The sequence below is a fragment of the Suncus etruscus genome, chromosome 20 (genome assembly GCF_024139225.1).
Source record: "Suncus etruscus isolate mSunEtr1 chromosome 20, mSunEtr1.pri.cur, whole genome shotgun sequence".
In the NCBI taxonomy this organism is placed as follows: domain Eukaryota; kingdom Metazoa; phylum Chordata; class Mammalia; order Eulipotyphla; family Soricidae; genus Suncus; species Suncus etruscus.
In genome coordinates, this window is record NC_064867.1 from 38,266,003 (window position 1) to 38,286,213 (window position 20,211).

General features: G+C 39.2%; 1 protein-coding gene across 3 annotated transcripts in view; it reads right to left on the reverse strand.

Annotated features, from left to right (window-relative positions):
• Positions 1 to 20,211, reverse strand: part of GRM7 (glutamate metabotropic receptor 7) — an 884,078-nt gene that overhangs the window by 143,292 nt on the left and 720,575 nt on the right. For all 3 annotated transcript variants that reach the window (XM_049766263.1, XM_049766266.1, XM_049766264.1), the window contains exon 8: positions 3,665 to 4,600. In XM_049766263.1, the coding sequence (XP_049622220.1) occupies positions 3,665 to 4,600 (936 nt within the window). The remainder of the gene's footprint in view (positions 1 to 3,664; positions 4,601 to 20,211) is intronic.

Consider the following 20,211-nt stretch of genomic DNA (forward strand, 5'->3'; position numbering starts at 1 on the left):
ATCTTTAATTTTAGCTGTAGGGTGGTTTTGTTTTGTACTCAGATTCTAGGGAACTAGCTCCTACCTATGTGAGATTTACAGGTCATAATCTATAACCCCAGCTCCTTCAAGAATATCCTGCCCTCCCTGCCCTCCATCATCTCTGATCTCTCTATTTTGAGTTTTGGGATCTCTGGCTCAAACCGTACACCTTCATTAAAACTTCTGATTTTAAATAATGCCTTTGACCCACAATAACACTTTTTTGATCTCTTGGTTCCTGAATCTCTAGAAATCACATTTACTTGGTATATAAATTAATTTATTCTCGAAGACTGTGGAATTAGAAATCCCAGACATTATTTATAGAATGTTCTGTATGGATGAGAATGGAAGTTTGGACAGCTTTCAAAAGTATTCTGAGTTTCGACTGGCATTTCCCACACAAGTTTGTTAAAGAATCTAGAATTCTGGCCTCCATCTTAGCTTCACTGTCCAGTTGGGCATCTTGTAATTGATTTAAAATTTTGCAGGGGTGGTCAATAAATTAGAGAGCTATTGAGTTTAGGTTCCTATGCTAGCTCAGATATAGCCTAAAATAGCTTACATTCTGTTGTGTAGCTGTGAACTCTTTAAAGAATCCTATTATTTTAGTGTTACAATCTCTATTGGCTTGCACCAAATTATGGAACAGAGTATGACCCCTGGTGCCACTCACTGTAAAAGCAGAAGTCAAAGTCTTTCCTTCTAGCCACTACTCATTTCCAGCAGCTTCCTTTGAGCAGAAATGCTTCTGTGCTTTGCTCTCATTGCTTCTTACCTTCTGTGCACATATTCACAGAGCAAATACTCCAAACCCCAATTCTCAATCCTCTAATCCCAAAGTCTAATTTGCTTTGCAGAGCTAAGCAGTCAGAAACTTGCTCTCTTGCACATCTATAATAAATAATCTTATACAACTTTGCTTTTTAAAAAGAAATAATATTGTGTCAAGAGTGAGCTCTGAACACAGTTGGGCAAAGACCCCAAACAAAATAATGATGATGATGACAATATTGCCTTACAGAGGCATTGAATAAAACACTTTTGATAATTGTGATTTTTAAGAAGACAAAGATTTTAACAAGGTAGGCTTCTTCAAGCCAGGCCTTTGTCATTCTTGGGAACCAAGTAGAGTCTTCCACTGGATGATGACAGCATTCATAATAAGATATTGCCACATGTGGCCGGGACATCTTGTCCCCACAATGAAATTGTGAGGCAACTTACAGTTCTAGCACTATCACCCAAACAAAATTCCTGAAAATGGACTTGAGTCTTAACTGTGCATATTGCAAAGATCCTCTAGAAGCCATAATGAGGCAGCAATGCAGCAAGATTGTGCAGCCTCCCTCACAAACACAGACATACACTTCCTAGGGGTTATATATTATAAGAAAGTAGAAACATTTCTCCTAGTTTATTTGGCATTAATGAACTCCACTGATGAGAAATTTCACAGAGATATCACTGGCATAATGAAAATGAATTCAATTTCCTAAAACAGTAAATAGTCATTATTACTGAATGTGCTGTCTAACTTTTTATTTTCTGATACAATGGAGTACTTCCTCTTGAAACACTTAGGATGTTAAATCTAAACAAAAACAGAGGAACCCAGATTTGGCACGAAGGCTTGCCTTGGCAATGATGAGTTTTGCTGCGATCTCTTTGTTGCATTTGGCAATTTGCCACCTTCTACAATTTAAATCTCATTGTTTTGTGTAAGTAAAATATTGATCATTCATTCTTTTCTGCCCATATGCCTATCATTAGGGCTTATGCATTTTTCACATAACAATTCACAGTTCCCATTTGGCAGCCCCGAACCCTTAATTGTGCCAATCAGTGATGCAGACAACCCAGTGAGAGTACACCCTGAGAAATATGTGCATTCCAAATTCTGGGATGAAACTAAACAGCTTAAAGACAGCTTCATTTTTCTCTTCTCTAACTCTACACAGAGAGCCTGCTAGAAAAGCTAGAATCACTAAATACAGTTCCTGAAAAGTTGTCTTATTTTTTGTGTGAAATATATCCCTGACCTCATTAGGAGGATCCATACTCATCCCTAGAGAGAGCTAGAAAAAATATGAAGAGATAGAAGGGTTCTTATCAATTCGCATTATTGTAAGATACATCTATGAAACAGCTACAATGATTCCTTTCATAATTCCATAAGAATTAATTTACAGCAAAGGGTGTTTTATTGGTGAATTATGTCTGTTTTATTAACAAAATAATTATCTAAAGTGGCTCGGATAATATTTAACATTCTCAATAAAAATTTAAAAAAGTTCACCTGTATATATTAGGGGAATTTCCTTCTTTCCACATTTTACTGTCCTAATTCATATTTTATTATTCCCTTGGACCAAGGATGGATAGAAGCAATAAAAGAAAATTCAAGTTGGTTTCACAGACAGTAAACATATACTATAAATTTTAAACATACCGTTGGAAACATGCTATTCTCATTTGTTGAGGAAATATTTTAGAAAACCTTCTTGCAAGACACTTTTAAGACCAAATTTATAATCTGTAACCATCAAGTCCTTGATTTTTTAATTCTTAAAGGTGGTTTTTATTGAGTGTTTCCATATTTGACCAGGAAAATCCAAACATAGAGCTTCTGAGTGGGACAAAGTGAACAGAAATCTTCTTTTCAGTTGGACAGTTAGCCAAGTAATTAAAAAATCAGATTCAGTGAATTCCCAGAATGGGTTAGTATGTGTTCAAACATTCTAATTTTTTCTTTTATCTGCAAGTAGACACCAGATCTCTGAAAGTTAAAGAGACTTCTCCAAATGAACATGGAACCATACTAGGTACCCAATATGACCATGTCCCATTAAATTCTAACAGCTGCTGACTCTATCAAATGAGAAGCTGTATATCTTGTGAAAAACAATATAAAAGATTTTCCCCAGAAAAAAAATAGAGAGAACTGTAGACAGGTGATGAATATAAATGTGTATGAATCAATCACAGGTGGAATCTTCATCTTAGCACAAACTTTCATGCACTGTCAGACCTACACTTAAGATCACACAAGCTGTGCTAAGCATCGACAGAAAATGTAATGTCAAATCTATAAATTTAAAGATTTGGGGCTCTAAGTGGGGAATGTGTGTCTAATTACTATATCTAGGATCCACATATCATGACCCCATCATTTGAAGATGATGAATTTTTACCATAGGAAATACATATTCAATTACATACCACCCATGCTGCACTTTAGTTTCTGGCATATATAAATTCATTGATGTGTGTTGTATATATACAACCAGGCACTTCTACTAAGTTGCACAGTTCATGAACTAGATTCAGCTCACTTTTCCTACCCCCAAAAATGTGTAATTTAGACCTCTTCAGTGTATTTGGTCTTATCTCTTGTTACATTGAGGGATTCCTTAATACATTAACTGGGAAAAACTATTTCTAGTTGGTTTCCAGTTGGATTAATGCAGGTTTTTATACTTTTTCAATATCCAAACCTTATAGCTCAAGATGTCTCTACACTTGGACTGCCATGCTAGATACATAGAAAAAATAATCTCAATCTACACGCCTTATCAGGTTTCCATTGTCACCAAGCCAACCCATTTTCAAAAGGCAGAATGCAGTGCACATTTTCACTTACCTTTTCTGCAGACTGAGCAGTGCCAAAAAAAATTGGAATGAAGGCAAGCCATACTATACACGTTGTGTACATAGTGAATCCAATGGGTTTGGCTTCATTAAAGTTCTCTGGGACACCCCGGGTCTTGATGGCGTACACAGTGCATGTGACCATGAGCAGAATGCTATATCCCAAGGAGCAGATGATTTGAAGATCTGTAATGTCACATTTGAGAACCCCTCTGGCTAGATCGGGGTTCATGGTCTTATGCTCATCGTAGTCCACGATGATGTTGGGTGGGTCCACACCAAACCAAATGAACACGCCTAAGAGCTGAACGGATATTAAACTAGAGGTGATGGCCAACTGCGATGTAGGGCTGATGAGTCTGGGAGCTGTCACGGATTTCTTGCCTTGTTCAAAAATGCGATAGATCCTATTGGTTTTGGTCAAGAGCGCTGCATAACTGATGCACATGCCCAAGCCTAAAAACACCCTCCGGAAGGAGCACACGGCCACATCTGGCTTGGCAATCATCAGGAAAGTGATGATGTAGCAGAGAAAGATGCCTGTTAAGAGCACATAACTTAGCTCCCGACCTGAGGCCCTCACAATAGGTGTGTCATTGTAGCGGATGAATGTGGCCATGACAAAGATGGTGGCTATGATGCCCAACATGGCAAGGAAGACGGGGATGACGGCCCAGGGGGAGTGCCACTCTAGCTTGATGATGGGGATGTCTTGGCAGCCAGTTCGGTTCTCATTGGGCCGCTGGTCGTAGGGGCAGTGTTGGCAAGTCATCTCATCATACTGGTACTGGTAGCCATCACAGGACTCACAAGTCCAACAGCAAGGTGTGCCCTTCTGAGTCTTTTTCCGCTGTCCTGGCTTGCAGGGTAGTGTGCACACTGAAGAAGGGATCTCCCGGACGCCTTTGCCCCACTGCATGTCCTCAATCTATAGGAGAGGCAGAGGAAGGAGTGTCACATAGTTTATTCTACAGACAATGAAATAGCCAAATGTTATCACAGCAGCATTGGGGACCAGAGGAGGGGAAGGAATTGAATCTCTTGCGAGGGGGAGCTACAAAAAAGAGTTGATTCTCTCCTCTGCACTGTCCAATCTAGTTGGGTGCTAGGTGCTCCCTGTTGTGGCTATTGCTAAAATCATGTTCAAACCCAGGCCTCCCAAATAATATCCTAAAATGGAGCCTTTGGATCTTTATTTTCTACAAGGGACCCTATGGATTTTTATGAGACAAATTCAGAAATGCTGTGTTCTGTCTTCTTGGCAGACAAAGTCCAATCCAGTTTAAAACCAGTCCAAAAAGTCACAGGGAATGTTATGCTCCCCCCCACCCCGATGAAGCTACCATAGCCAGTCACTTTTCCTTAAATTCAGTAAGTTTCACTGATGTTTCTGCTGAGAAATTATTGCTTCATATAAAAGGGGATAGAGACATAGCTCAAAGAACTAAGAATAAGCTTTGATTGTGAAAGCCCTGGGTTGGAAACTTGACATCCCATGGTCCCTTGAGCAAACAACAAGAGAAAACCTAAGAGCCTGGGTGTGGCTAAAATACTCTCCACTCCATAAAAGATTTATTCAGTTCCCCTACTCCATAATGTACTTCTCCCTTTGATGTTATTGCAATGGTCAGGGTCCACAAAACAGGGATCTAGTGTTGTCCACTTTAATTGGGGTACTCAAGAGCATATTTTATTATGGCACAAGGGATCATTAATGTCTGTGCTTCTGGGGTCATACATGGTGTATGGTGTGGTATTGGGGATTAAATTCATGGTGTCACAGATCTAAGAAAGTGTTTTCCCCTGGTTCTACATTCTCTAATCTTGGGATCCTTCACTTACAATTCCTGAAGCCAAGTTAACAGAATCTGTAATATATCACAGAATAATCTTAGTTATTCAAGGCAAGATTGAGTGTTGAGGAGAAAGATGAACAATGTGCTTTCTTGAACTTTTGGATACAGCCATTCATGAAGACAATTCCCTAGAGAATGCCTAAAGACAAAGGCTATGGCAACTTTAAGTCAGTAAAATCCACTATGATGAGGTGATTGCAATTATATTTCTGTTCATTTTAACCAAGAAATAGAAACAACAATTATTATAAACACATATTTTAGTATCTACAAGGTACAGGAGATGTGCTTGGCAAATTTATGTATATAATTTCAATAGAAAAATTTCTCTGGTAGATATTCATAGAAATTTTAATAAAATAAGACCAAACATTTAGATTTAAAAGATAATGAACAATCTGAGACACACTTTATGTATAATTTTAGGAGATAAGGTGAGGGAAACTAATTTATCATTCATGATAAATTATGCAAAAATAGAAGACAATCTATAGCATGAGGTAATACTTGCACTCACTTGAACAAGACTGACATTCAAAATCTTTTTTTTTTCGGTTTTTGGGCCACACCCGGCGGTGCTCAGGGGTTACTCCTGGCTGTCTGCTCAGAAATAGCTCCTGGCAGGCACGGGGGACCATATGGGACACCGGGATTCGAACCAACCACCTTTGGTCCTGGATTGACTGCTTGCAAGGCAAACACCGCTGTGCTATCTCTCCGGGCCCGACATTCAAAATCTTAACCCAATGTAGCTAACTCTGAAACCAAGCAGCTCAACAACAAAATTTAGAAAAGTGAAACTGCCAGAAACAGTATTTAAACTTGAGGTTTAAACCCAAGAATCTCCAGGTAACTTGTGTGAACTCAGTTGTTTGTAGACAAAATCTGAACTAAAATCCAAATCTAAGTAAATATAAAACACAGTCATTTTATCCCTAACATCATCTGTGAGGCAGAACGTCCCTGGCACCAATCCTAAAGTAATCAAATTAGGGTAATGACTTGTATTAAGGGAGAACAAAATAGCTCTTAGCTTTGCAAATGTCAAATTTCCAGAAGTTTAAATGTAGAAAACATGCTATTTTTCAATACAAATTTTTCTAAGTTTCAAATGACAAAGACCCTACATATGTTTAATAAGAAAGATTAGGATAAAGGAGGGAAAATCTACAAATAATTAGGTTACTATGGATATTAATATGTCCTGTGATTAACTTGATCTATAGGGATTGATGTAGATCTCATAAAAATATTAAGATAAATGAACATCACATCTAATATTTTATCACCAATTTCCACTGGTGCCAGCTCACTCTGTTTTCCCCTCAGAATCAAATAAAATGCCTAGCAATGCTATACTGATTTTTTTTCTCGAGTTATCCAAATATATACAAGCACTGTAAAGACAAACATTACATTGACTGATTAGTTAATTTGTTTTCAATTTTCATTTAAAGTGGATCTAAGCTCAATTTAATTGTATATATTAAACCAACAAAGTTGTCTCTCGCTCCAAATGAACAAAAGTTTAATTTACTTGCTTTGCAAACAAAAATCATTATTGAAAATATAATCTGTCTTTCATGAAGTTGCCAACTAGCCTTTTACAGCACCAGTGAGGGAAAATTTTACTAAAGCAAAGCCTATGATTTGTGACTATCTAAATCCATCTATACAAATCCTGTGTTTAGATGCAGAGAAAGAAAGTGGTGTCCATTGTAAATGCTCCTGGCATCTACTTAATGAAGGATAATTAGTTGCAACTAATAAAAATTCAAAATGGGTGTCAATACATTTTGCCATAAGGTTGATTGGAATGTAACTTTAAAGCTTATTCTGGATTCTGACACAAAACTGTTTCATGAGCTGGAAGTCCAAATACAAGGTGTAAGAACATCAGAGAACAAATTAGGATGCTTGTTTTTCTCTTCTGGAAAGACTTTTGAATTCACAAAGAAGACATTTTTTTTTTCTGTGAGATAACCGAAGTTTATGGTCAATTGATACCTGGCTCAGCAGATAGCAGATGAAAAATGGTTAAGGAGATGCCAGCTCATGGCAAGAAAACAAGCAATTGTAGCCAGTACCACCAACAAATACTGGGCATCATATATAAATATGAACCAGTGAATTAGAGAAAAGAAACTTAGGCAATAATACTTATGAATGCAAAAAACAAGCTTGTTGTGGAAGGCTAGGTTATGTGTTCTATGCTGTGACAAGACAAAGATATACTCAAGCAAGGATATGCTTCCTCTACCTTCATAATTTAATTTAGAAGAGGGCATAACTGATGTCTAGAGTAATCATTCAATAACTCCACACAATGAAATAGTCAACAAACTACTGAGTAACTAGTAAGTTCAGCTTAACTGTGTCACTCAAGTCACCAATACCATTTCTACTCTACTCAGCTGAAACTACAGGTAGTTTGTGTGGCCCTTGACCAGCTTGCTGCAGGTGCTGTTCAGTGTCAAACAGATCTTTCTACATTCTGCTTCTGACCCATGTAGACCTCCTGACAGTGAAAAACAATGAACCAATAATTAAAATAATTTTCCGACGGTGGGCAACTCCAGAAGGAAATGTAGCTTAACATTCAGGTATGGCTAGTCCAAATATTAAGGATCTTGTCTTGCAGGCTGCCTTTCCAGTTGTATCCTCGGCACCATCTGGCTCACTGAGCACAAAATCAGGAGTGACCCCTTAGGACTTCTGACTGTCCCTCTCCCAAATAGAATCAGAAACTCTTTTTCCCTTCAAATGCTTCACATGAGGAGGATCATCTCAGAACTTCAGTTGCTAATCCAGGGATTCCGGCTGAGACAAATAAATAGTGAAGAAACAAAAGAAGCTCCTGTGAGATCAAGTTCACTAACATGTGTGTCTGGCGATATCCAGGCACCACGCGAGTCGACAGTGCGGCTCCCATGGGGACGCAGAGCTCTTAACATTTCTGGAGGTTTGAAATAAAACCAAATGAGATTCTGTCTTCCTGCCAAATGCTGAAATCAAACAGAGAGAACTTTTTTTTATCAACATTGATCGGGGGCTCCATTTTTATTTAGAGAGATCTATTCCCTTCTCTGCTCCAGGCTCTCTATCTGCAAGGGCCAGTATCCTCTCCCAGGTGACAATCTATTTGCATATATCCCAGTAGACACCATAGAATAAGCCTGCCAATGCTCTTCGTGAACATTATTTTTAATTATTAAAACCTTAATAGAATGAGCTAATTTTCAAAAATCTTTCTTATTAAAATAGCATTTGTTCATTAAAATACATTTGCTCTGTCTAATATATGGAGAAGGCATTTTTTCAGGAAATTTCTCAGGAATGTTGAATCTGTAGGGTTTGTAACTGGAGCAAAATAACCAGAGTTCAGTTCTGGGCTAGAGATCTGGGAGAAGTGACAGGTAAAAACTCCCTAGGGGTTCTTAATGTGGGCATGAGAAGCTCAGCCCTTATTTTCAAATTCCAGGCAGCAGAAGTGCCTGTGAAACAATGTTGGGGTTGTTCTAATACAATAAAAATACTTATTTAGATTCTAGTGATTCCCAGGATGTAGTTACAGGAAACATTCATTTTAGGAACCATCCATCTAAGTCATCCTTGGGTCGGAGTAGTTACCAGGTGTCTCATGCATCCTTTTAGAAATAAAGGGCTGAGTCAAAAGGGCTTTAACCCTTCAACCCTGAATATTTATGCAACAAGACAGCACTATTCTTGACTGGTGGGCAAAAGGTCTCTGGTGGGCAAAGTAAGCACACTGATTTGGTGGGGTGGTGGGGTAAGCTATCTCAAATGGACTCAGAAAGCCTGAGGTTTGGCTATTGTGGTAATTTTTTTTGGTCACACCCAGCAGCGCTCAGGGGTTACTCCTGACTCTATGCTCAGAAATCTTTCCTGGCAGGCACAGGGGACCACATGGGATGCCGGGATTTGAACCACCGTCCTTCTGCATGAAAGGCAAACACCTTACCTCCATGCTACCTCTCCTGCTCCTATTGTAATTTTTAGCCTACCTTGCTCTCAGGTTAATGCGAGGAACCAAGGATGTGGTGCTGCTTGGATCCTACTGAGCCAGTAGTTACCAAACAGAGACACCCTTGCGCATCTCAGGGGCACAGGATGCACTTTGTGATGCTTAGAGAATTATTTGGTTCACGGTTTGGTGCATGGGATAATAAAACCTTGAAGTCAGTGTATATAGTACTGTGCTTAGTTTCTAGTTCTCTTCAGTCAGGAGACCTACTGTGAATCAAGTCAGTCATTCACCTTTAAAACCTATGAGGATCTCTCTGAATCCCACATAGATGCCAACCTGTTTGGAAGTTCCCTGCGTGCTCTGCAGACAAAGATGAGCTTGACTGAGCCCAGACCCGTATGTCGCCCTCATCAAAAGAGGATAGAGAACGAAATCTTTCTGCATCTTAGAAAATCTTGTGGAGACATATGTACATCTGTTAATTTGTGAAGTGGAACTGGCCTTGGCATTTTCTTGCGAGAAGAAAAGGAATTAAATGGGGAGCGCTGAACTGCATGGTAAAAATGAACTCAATGGATTCGTTAGAGATGTGAAGGAATAGAGAGGATCAGAAGGTTGGCACCAAGGGCAGAGTGTCCTTGAGAGCTCTCTGTAGCTCTGGCTATACAATGCATTTCCGGTACTTCCTGTGCTGTCTGCACTTTGTGCTTCTGCATTTCCTTTGTTCTCCACAAGTTCTAAATTATTGCACATACTCCACATTCCTATATGCTGTCTGCGCTTTCTGTGTTATCTGGACTTCCTTTGTGCTGCCTGCACCTACTGTGTGCTACCTATAGTTCCTGGTCGCTCTCTGCACTTCCTGTTTACTCTGCAACCCAGTGCTCTCTACACGTCCCACTTTTCTCTCTACTTCTTGTGTTCCTTGCTCCCCTCAACACCTGACTGCAAATTAGATGTGTCAGAGTTAGTGCCTGTAATCTTGATCTCAGGGCCATTTGTTATTCAAGTCCCATGACTAAGTCCTCCTCAGCCCTTCCAGTCCTCACCGTAGTCCCCTAGGTGGAGTACACATGTTTTCTAGGCAAGAAGAGTCACTGATGATACTTTCTAGTCTTGGAAAACTGTTGGTCTTCCTTCTTGGCAGGGAAGTGAGTTTCCACTGCACCCCCACCTAGTCTCCTACTGCCCATCAGACACACATGAGACCCCTCCAGTCCTTTTAAAGTAGACCAGTATCCTAATTAGAGCTTATTCTGCCTTCACCTTCCTCTACCATACCCCATAGGAATCCTTTCCTCTTGCTACATTAGACCTTCCTTTTTATCTGAGAGCTTCCCAAATGCATCAGCCATTTCTTCTACTTTGATCTACCATACTTTTCGCCAATGTTTTAATCAACTTATTCAAAGATCCTCCAAATCATGCATTAGCCATTTCTTCTACTTTGATCTACCATACTTTTTGCCAATGTTTTAATCAACTTATTCAAAGATCCCCCAAATCATCCTAGCTCCCAAGGCTGGATACACACCTTCTCTGGTTGAAATGTCAGAGCTCCTAGAATTATACTTTCAACTCTCTTCTTTCTCTTCTACATTGAAACCTGGACCACACTGGTTCTGTTAAATCACTTACATAATCTTAAATTCTTTGGGACCTGTGCCACATTCTTTCACTAAGAATTCCCTGAATGGGACAAACAAGCAAAAGTCCATAGAAGAAACTGCCTTCATTTAATGTCATTGAACATACTTTACTTTTCTCTGGTATGTGTCTCAAGTCTCCCTGTTTAAAATAAAGTCAACTATAGAAGCAAGAACTAGGCTGCCTACTATTACTGCTGATAAGTCTTCTAACTGGATCATCCATTCATTCTTAGTTTAAACACTGCAGACAACTCACTAATTGCTTTTTACCCATTCACCTGAGCAGTCACATACCCATCCACCCAGTAAATGGGGAAGAATGTTCCTAGGTTCATTTGCCTTCTGAGGCAAAAGAGCATTTGGTTTTATTGCTTACTTTGCTGTTGTTTCTCCTCTCTTTCCATGCATAAGCTTCTAAGTCCCTTTCCTGAATGGATGAAATGAACCTGATTTCATACACAGATGAGTATTCCATGCCCTATTCACCTGGATCAAAAGGGTACAGTACTCTGTCCCCCCTCCATGCTGCTCAGGGATAGCCCTTGACCAAGGATTCCCAATCTAAAAGGGAGTACAGACATTGCAAAGGACTCTGGGTATCAGCCAATATTTGGTGACACATTTACATCCAAGATAGAGCATGTCTCTCTTTTAGTTTTATATAGGTGGCATTTATGTTAGTGCTCAGATTTTACTTTTAGTTCTGTGCTCAGGGGTCACTCCTATTGGTGCTTAGGGAATCATGTGGCATCAGAGATTGAATCAGTGTTGGCTAAGTGTAATATTCCTTAATAGCTGTAATAATATATCTTAAGCCCCACTTTTCTAATTAATTGTTTGCTTGTTTATTCTTATATACCACACTAAAGGTTCACAGAGGTGGTTATTTTTAGCCCTAGTCCACTGCTTTTGAGGGAGCTCATGTCTACACAGTCTCATGGATGGAACCTGCATGTAAACCCAGCATTGAAACCATATTTCTCTCTATTGATATTCCCAGTGGGCCCTTTCTCCTTCACCTGTTACATTTATTAGTACAGAAATGCATCATTCTGGGTCCAGGGAGATAACACAGAGGTAGGACTTTTGCCTTGCATGCAGCCAACCTGGGATGAACCTGGGTTCAATTCCTGATATCCCATATGGTCCGTGAGCCTGCCAGGAGCAATTTCTGAGCACAGAGCCAGGAGTAACCCCTGAGCATCACAGAGTGTGGCCCAAAAACCCATCAATCAATCAATCAATCAATCAACTGCTTAATAAAAGAAATATATCATTCAACTAATATTGTATGGGAGAAGTAATGGTCAACTGGCTGTTAAGGATTCCAGCATTGTTTCTTGGAACTCCCCCTTCCCCATAAATTGGTGTAATTTGCAGCATCTCAGAAAGTTATAGAACTGTTCTGTGTGGAATAGTTCCGAATATAGCAGAAACACTGGGTGTTTTGGAGTCTTACTTGGTTCTGGGTTAAGGTCAAAGGATATAGCACTACTAACTAAGATATCTCTACAACGGTGTGTTGAGATAGTAGCATTTGACTCAGGTACATACATTTGTTTTTATCTTCTAATGATTTTCTTTTCTTTTCTTTTTTTGAGGGGGACACATACATTGGCATTCAGAGGTTACTTCAATATCTTCACTCAGAAATTGATCCTGGCAGGCTCGTGGGACCATATGTGATGCAGGTAATTGAACCAGGGTCCATTCTGGGTTGGCTGCATGCAAGGGAAACACTCTACCACTGTGCTATCACTCTGGCTCCATTCTAATGATTTTCATTATAAGCACATCAGGCATGTATTTTTTGTTTGAATGCAGGAATACAGAGAGAATTAAGTGGCTCTAACCCAAAAATCCATGCTAGGAAGTGAGACTATGTGTCTCCAAAATTTTTCATACTGAAGTCCATGAGAGGTAGCACAGAAGTAAGGTCCGTGGGAGGTGATTTGGTGAGAGGGACTCTTGGGACTGTAAAATATATGCCAGAGGGGCCGGGCGATGGCGCTAAAGGTAAGGTGCCTGCCTTGCCTGCGCTAGCCTTGGACGGACCGTGGTTCAATCCCCCGTGTCCCATATGGTCCCCCAAGCCAGGAGCAACTTCGGAGCACATAGCCAAGAGTAAACCCTGAGCGTTACTAGGTGTGGCCCAAAAACCAAAAAAAATATATATATACACACACACACACACACACACACACACACACACACACACACACACACACACACATATATATATATATATATATATATATATATATATATATATATATATATATATATATATATATATATATATATATATATATATATATATATATATATATATATACGCCAGAGAGCTCCTTTACATCAGTGAGGAGACCATGAAAATCCCCCAGGAATTGGGTCTCCAGTCGCTGATTATGGGACAACATGATGGAGCAGCCATCCCAGCACTGGGAGAAACAAACTATGCTTCTGAGCCACCAACCAGTCTAGAAATAAGTGAAAGCTTCTTGCATGGATTCAGACATCTGATCTGTTTATTTTTACACAAAGCAGTGCAGTGAGGTTATCTTTGGAAAGTAGGACACATGAAGTGCTAATTTGATTCAATTTCTCTTTCCAGACAGGACTACTTAAAGACTAAGGGTGAGATAAAAGGAAGGGAAGTGTGTATAGGTCTCTGGGGACTCCCAGGCCTGAGAAGGATGCATCCAACGTTGCAGCATAAACACACAGAGATGTGGGTTTTAAGCCACTGTCCTGACAGATGCATGCCTTTATCTCATCTTATTATTTTCAGTATGCATCTTGAAACATGATGAACCAGAGATAAGAAAAACTCATTTATCTCACTTCCTCAGGAGTTGGTAGCATGGTGAAGATTTTGATGTTATTATTTTTGTGCCAATCCCAGCTGTGCTCAGGGCTCTGGACTCAGATATCACTTTGGCAGGCTCAGGGTACAATATGGGGTAATAGGATGGACATTGTTTTGCTGAGTGAAATAAGCCAGAGGGAGAGAGAAAGACACACACAGAATAATCTCACTGATCTATGGGTTTTTAAAAAAAGAAATTATTGTTATGATGCCCAGAGATGAGGGCCGGAAGAATCAGCTCAGGAGTGCAGTTAGAAAAATAACTACACTGACAACTATCATAACAATGTGAATGAATGAGAGGGTAGGGTGGGGAGGAGGGAGATTTGGGACATTGGTGATGGGAATGTTGCACTGGTGAAGAGGGGTATTCTTTACATGACTGAAACCCAACTATAATCGTATTTGTAATCAAGGTTTTTAAATAAAGATATTAATAAAAAACACACAAAAAAGAAAAATAACTACACTAATAACTACCATGACAATATTAATGAGTAGGAGAAGTATAATGCCTGTTTCGAATACAGGCAGGGGGTGATGGAGGAGGGAGATAGGGGGCATTGATGGTGGGAATGTTGCAATGGTGAAGGGGGGTGTTCTTTGTATGACTGAAACCCAACTACAATCATGTTTGTAATCATGGTGTTTAAATAAGGACATTATAAGAACAACAACAACAACAAAACTAGTATGGAGTAATAGGGATCAAATCTAGATTACCTTTGTACGAAGTAATAACCTACCCACTTTATTACCACTCATCTGAATGTGATCAAAACTAGGAAGGCTGGTTGTCTTTGCCACAAAGAGTAAGGGAATGTAGTTAGGGCAGAGAAGGGACAACTATGACAAGAGTAGTTGGGATTGATCACTCTGAACGAGAACTAGATACTGAAAGTTGTAAAATGATATCCTTTCATAATTGAAAACCAGTGTTTAAAATGAAGAAAAGGGAAGAACATGTGTGTGAGAGTGAAAGAAAGAGAAAAAGAAAAGAAAAATGTCTGTCATATAGGCAGGCAGGGTGTAGCCAGGAAGCAAACTAGGTTTATTGGTGGTGGGAAATGTGCGTTGGTGAAGGAAAGGATGTTGGGCATTGTATAACTAAAACTCAATCATGAACAACCTCAGGGACATAGAATTCTATACATGGTGTGGTTGCTTCCAAATATGGAGAGGAAGGAAGAGAGGGTTTAGGGCAGGAGGTATTTAATAGCCAGATTATGAACATTTTCTTTGTGTCACAGACAGTGGATGCATCTTTCAGGAAGACAAAAGTTGACTTGATCTGACCTCAGTTTGAAACAGATTACCTAGCTGACAACTCAATCATAGGTATGAGTTTGAGACTTTTGAACCATAAAAGCTGTCAGCAGAATGCACTGTCTGGGTGGCATATGGTAAGCAAACATGGACATTCTCAATGGATACGGATAATTCCCTGGGAAAAAAGCACCGAGTCTGTACAACTAGCTAAAATTAAACCCATGTTTCATGAATGAGATAGTTGCTTTTTGGATGTAGGCTGTATACCTATTGACTACAAGTGGGCTTAGTTCTCTCTGTTAAAATAGGAATTGTAAGTAAAATAGAATCTGGGAAGTAGAACTGCCACCTCCAGAACTCTCCGTACATTTCGTGCATCTCAGACTTATTTCTTTTTTTTTTAAATTTTTTTATTTTGAATTATGAGAACAAAAGATGCAAAGAAAGAGGACAAGGTAAAGTTACAGTGGAAGGACAATCAGCCATAACATAATTCTCAGAAGAAGTCCCCTTGCTGATATCTTAACTTTGAACTTTCAGACAAAGAACATTAAGATAAATAAAACAGAATCCATGTGCAATTACTTTGTCCCTCAAGTCCCCTGATTGTTGCACATTATAATATTTCTTAACAGCACACAAGGCAATCTAAAGCCATCAAACTTACGTAACTCCTTAAACAATAGACGCATAGTAATTTTTACATTTCCATGTACATGCATATTAGCTTAAGTTAACCGCAAATTTTAAGTGGGTTTTTTTTTTAAGGATTAGAGTCAAAGAAGCACAGTAAAAATGGTGTTAGAGTGGCAATTGTTGTTTGCATAGGCCCATCAAAATATGAGGGACATGGAAAGAAATAACCTTGGCCTAAATACAAAGAGACCCGACCCCTGAAGTTTCCTGGCATAAGACCAACTCTAGGCTTTAGGCAAGTTATCGTCCAATCCAAGACATTGTCCGTAGTGCCAACACACTTTTCACAAAGTCTCTGTTGTTGGTATTATGTTTCTGTATTAAAGATTCTGGAATCTGCATATCCTAAATTGAAGTCATGATGTGGAGTGTCTTCTCGTTTCACCTCACCATGAAAGGGCAATGCAGGAAGCCCTATCCTGTAAGCAGGTCATTGTTAAGTCTTCTCATTGTTAAGGGTCAGACTTATTTCTAGCACAAATAAGAGTCAAGGATATTACAGGGTATCAAGATTTGAATTGTTTATTCCCAAATTCATATGTTAATGCACAAATCCCAACCTTTGAAGAAAGAACTTAAGGAGAATTACGGAGGTGATAGAGGAATCAGGATGGGACCCTAATCAGAGGAGACAGATCCAGAGTATAAACCCACAAGACCAGGATCATTCAAGGGCACACAAAGAAGTCAGCCATGAAGAGATGCCTCACCAGAAACAAACCCTGACAGCAACTTGAACTTGAACATACAGTCTTTTAAATGAAGAAAATTCATTTCTGTTGTTGAAAACACCCAGTATATGGTCTTATGCTAGATAAAAACAGCCAAAAAACACTTCCAGAAAACCAAACCATACGTGCTCATCATTTACCCCAAATACTTTGGGTTGATTTGCCTTTTCAGAGGAGTTCAAAAATGCTCCCGGGGAGTGACTTCTGACCTCTGGCCCAGGTGAATGCCCAATATTTAAGAATATTTGCTTTAAGAACATTTTCAACAAGGGACCAGAGCAATGGTGCAATGGTAGGGCATTTTCCTTGCACGCAGCTGACCCAGGACATTCCATCCCTCCCCCACGGAGTCCCATATGGTCCCCCAAGTCAAGAGCAATTTCTGATCTCATAGCCAGGAGTAACCCCATCACCGGTGTGACCCAAAAATCCAAACAAACAAACAAACAACAAATAAAGAATATTTGCAACAGATTTAGGCTTAGTCCTTTTCAGGGGGATCATGGCATAATGTGGTCAGGGCAGGGGTTTAGACTTCAGCGTGGATTATAAGCTCCCCATACAGCCAAAGGACTGAGATGGTGGGATATAATAGAATATGTTTATAACGATGTTTTAGAGCCCCCAGAGTCAGGGATACTGGTTTGATGACTGTGAATAAATGTAAGTCCATATCTTTCTCCAGATCTGATAGGTGATAAGCAAGAAATTTTCCCATCTTCTCTCAAATCTCCCAGGACATATTGCTGATTTGATCTTTAGTGAGAACATCTGGGTACCCAGAGCATTAGCCCCACTTGGCAATTGCCCATTTTAGTGGAAAAAATAACTGTTAATATAGAGATGCATCATTGAAATGCGCTCTCTCCCATCTTTCTTGCCAACTTGCACATTTTCATAATAAGTCATTTGTTCGGAGCTAAATTATTTTGTGATGTTTGATTAAACAAACTCATCAGCAAAATAATTCTATTAGAGTTAATTGACATCTTCTTGCAGGAAAATTAACCACTTTGCTGGCCATGCTTTTAATAACAAGCTTCCCCTGATTTCAATGGTCATATCTGTGCACAGTTCTTGAGGGCTGCTTCAAGATTGAAGGCAACCTTACAGATTGTTTTTGCAAAAACTGTTACCATGTCTACAGTTCAAACAATTATTCAGTCTTATAGACTCCACTACAATAATCATAATACTTCGCAGCTGGGATTTAACTAGTAAAGCCTTGTAATTAGTTTCTTAATCCAGACATTGAAAATGATAATGGTTTAATGTCCAAACTGTATAAATAACATTTAGGCAATGCAATTCATTGAAATACACAAACCCCCAGTGCTCTTAGTAAATATATGAGATGAAAATAATATTAGCTTGGTCCTAGGTCAGATAAACAAGATGAGTATAATAATATGCTACTTCTCCTTGTGGTTATCATTATTATTATTACTTTATACTCTTCCCTTTCCCCAACCAGGATAAATATGCTAGGAATATGGAATTATTTAATGGCAAGAAATACATCTATCATGGTGACACAGGGTCACTTTTCTGTTTAGATACCAAGCTAATGTTTTTACTTGCAACGCTTGAGTTTATGGGAGGTGTAGGGTAGCTTGAAGGTCATTTTAAGTCACTGTTGGAAGAAAGTGGGTACTTTGGTGGTGAGTATGATTTCGAAATGGTGTATATGCATGCATGGATTGTTAATAACTATATTGTAACTCGTAGAACCTCCATAAAGTGATGTGTAAATAAAAGCCACTTCATATTTTGGACCAGGGAAATAATAGTCCATTAAGCCGAGTGCATGTTTTTCATGTGGAGAGTTTAGTTTTATCTCCAGCATGTATTATCCCTGAACATTTCTGGAAATAGCAACCAAACACAAAGCTAACAGAAGTCCATGAGCATTTCCTAGTCATGACCCAAAACCTAAGGAATAAGAAACTCTTCTGACCTGAAACTTAGTCAGAAAACATTTCACTTAGCAAAACGCACTCAAAAGTCAACTTTTCAATCAATTTCCAAACACATTCCATCTGCCAATAATTACATACTCAATAAAAATGCCAGGTAAGATTTTTTTGCCTTTACATACTGAATGAGGTAATCCAGATCCAGGTCTGAGGCATGAGAATTTATTATCCTTCTATTTACATTCCATCCAGTTGGCATTCCAATCTCAAAACAAAGATCATTAATCATTTGCAAATCAAAACAACAATGAGTTACCATCTCCTGCCGCAGAGACTGGCACACATCACAAAGAATAAGAACAATCAGCACTGTCAGGGAGGTGGAAAGAAAGGAACTCTCATTCACTGCTGGTGGGAATGCCATCTAGTCCAGCCTTTATGGAAAACAATATGGAGATTCCTTAAAAAGCTGGAAATTGAGCTTCCATATGATCCACCTATATCACTCCTAGGGAAATACTCTAGGAACACAAAAACACAATACAAAAAAAAATGTCTTCTGCACACCTATATTCATTACAACACTATTTACAATAGCTAGAATCTGGAAACAACCAAGACGCCCTTCAACAGATGAATGGCTAAAGAAACTGTGGTACATATACACAATGGAATATTGTGCAGCCATCAGGAGAGATGAAGTCATGAAATTTTCCTATACATAGATGGACATGGAAGCTATTATACTGAGTGAAATAAGTCAGTGGGAGAGAAACAGACACAACCTAGTCTCACTCATTTATGGATTTAAGAAAAATAAAAGACATGATTGCAGTAATACCCTGAGAAAATAGAAATGAGGGTTGAAAGGACTGACCATGATATGAAGCTCACTGCAAAGAGTGATGAGTGCAGTTAGAGAAATAACTACACTAACAACTATCTTGGCAATATTAGTGAGTGAGAGAAGTAGAATGCCTCTCCTGAATACAGGCAGGAGATGAGGGAGGAGGGTTATAGGTGGCAGTGGTGGTGGGAATGTTGCACTGGTGAAGGGGTGTGTTCTTTGATGACTAAAACCCAACTACCATCATATTTGTAATCATGTTGCTCTTATTTCAAATGTAGGTGGAATAAACAATATTATTGGGTTTCATATATATTATATTTGAACATATGGCAAATGATCTACAATATTACCTTTAGTTAATTTTTATTCTCAAGACTAAGGTACATTGTCTTCTCTTATGGTGAGGACTTTTAAGATATACATCTTGAGACTAGTTTAGAAGTTTGTTCTTGTTGTTTAAAAGCCCTTGAATTGGCTTGGATGGAGGTGGATTGAGAGATAAATGATGGAGGGATAAGAGGCCTTTTTCCTCCAGCCCAGGACCACGTGTCTTCATTCCCCTCCAGCCTGTGGGTCTGCAAGTTCAGGATAGCGGCGAGGAGAAAATCCACAGCAGTCAGGTTCCAGGATATATCAGCTTTATTCATGGCCCTAACCACCACATGTGTGTGGCCTATAATCTTAAACCTATTTAAGCATGCTCTCCTCAGCTTGC